At 39.7% G+C, this 1590-nt stretch overlaps 1 protein-coding gene across 1 annotated transcript; it reads right to left on the bottom strand.

Annotated features, from left to right (window-relative positions):
- Positions 1-247: 247 nt before the first annotated feature.
- On the bottom strand, positions 248-1171 carry Cavporv1r668 (vomeronasal 1 receptor cavPorV1R668). Its single transcript, NM_001167446.1, has one exon. It carries the CDS (start codon positions 1169-1171, stop codon positions 248-250), a length of 924 nt encoding a protein of 307 aa, NP_001160918.1.
- Positions 1172-1590: the final 419 nt, after the last annotated feature.

The following is a 1590-nucleotide window of genomic DNA, read 5'->3' as shown; positions in this document are numbered from 1 at the left end:
CATATATCCTGTTCTTTTGACAATGATCCTGAGGAAAGGCTCCAGTTTTTGTGAATATGATTAGAGAAGTAGACTCTTCAATGGAATATAGTACAAAATTATGTCTGATGTACTTGTCACCCACACACATCAAATTAAATATGTTAAACAGAAAACTGTAACAACATACATTTCAGTGATCCAACAGGAAATTAAATTTTTGCTCATCTGAAAGGAAATTATCTATCACTAGGTACTTGAAAATTTACTATATTTTATACCTGAAAGTTAAACATTTAATCATTCGCTTTTCAGTGCTCATTAGCACAAAAGGACAAATCGTTGCATAAGCATTTCCCACAAGCATCTGGACACAATGATGAATTGGATCATTTTTCCACAACACTCCAAGGGATGAGAAAGTAACACAGTCCAATAAGTACATGATTATAAAGAAACCCATGAGCAGCAGAATGGTCTGAGTAGCCTTTTCTTCTGGGGATGCCTTTGGAGAAAGACTGGTGCTGTGAAGGTGTTGGAACTGCCTCTTATGCCTGCATAAGAGACTCACCATGTATCCACCTGAGAGAGCCATCAACACTATAAAAGAGATATCCTGAATATTCACCAAGGAGAGAAATATGTATCTGAACAAGTAACTGATAGGCCACTGAGAGCAGGATTCAGTGACAAACATGAGTCTCTGTGAAGTCTCATTGGGAGTGGCACCAATAGAGACTAAGTAGCGACTATTCAGGAGCAGATTGAAGATCCATAAGAAGACAAGGCAGCACGGGTAGTGATGTGTGGATTTCTGCTTGAATGTTGCCAAGCAAGAGTTTCTGTGGCTGAGGGTGATGGCCTGGAGGACACTCAAAAGGCAGGTGGTACAGATGGAGAGGGCCCTCATCAACCTGTTTACATAAATAACTGACTTACACAAGAGATCATTCCACCAGTCCTCAAACCCAAAAATGTCTGTAGCTATGACAGCCATGGTTACCAGCAACACCATGTGAATCAGGGCCAACTGACTAATAGCCATATCAAGGGGCTTGGGCCTGTGCTTGCAAAGAAATGTGAAGATGTGGAATAGAAGCAGGACAGTGTTCGCTGTGATCCCAATGATGACTTCAAAGAATATTGCGTTTCTTATATCAGTATACGTGGAAAATTTCCACTTTTTATTCATCTTCATGAGATAAAAACAAACAATAAATGTCTGAGGATAAAGCAAGAAGAATTAGATATCACAGATAACACTATCATCATGATCTCAGCTAACACTATCCCTTCATCTAAATATGTGGATTCCTCCTCATGCAGCCTTTCCACTTCAGAACTTAGATTTACTTCACAGCCGCCTAATTACACCACTGTTCCCTCCTCTGAGCCAGTCATTCTTCGTGGAGACTGGATTATAAATCTCCCTGCATGTCACTCAGAGTCCCTCTGTGAGAAAACTGCCCTGGATTATGGAAGGTATTTATTTATTTTTCAATCTTTAATTTTTAAAAATTAGGTATAATGTCCTGTTTGCCTTGTACATGTAGCATGTGAAAAATGCCTCTGGAAGTAGTTAGTGGCCTACATCTGGAAAGAAGGTCCTCT

The sequence above is a fragment of the Cavia porcellus genome, unplaced genomic scaffold, assembly GCF_034190915.1.
Source record: "Cavia porcellus strain 051 isolate PalLab524CR breed Dunkin Hartley unplaced genomic scaffold, mCavPor4.1 scaffold_27, whole genome shotgun sequence".
In the NCBI taxonomy this organism is placed as follows: domain Eukaryota; kingdom Metazoa; phylum Chordata; class Mammalia; order Rodentia; family Caviidae; genus Cavia; species Cavia porcellus.
Note: the sequence above shows the minus strand (reverse complement) of the source record. Positions and strands in the feature narration are given on the sequence as shown.

What these genes read in the sequence shown, in the direction of transcription:
- Cavporv1r668 (NM_001167446.1), bottom strand. Translation starts at nt 1,171, where the DNA reads ATGAATAAAAAGTGGAAATTTTCCACGTATACTGATATAAGAAACGCA.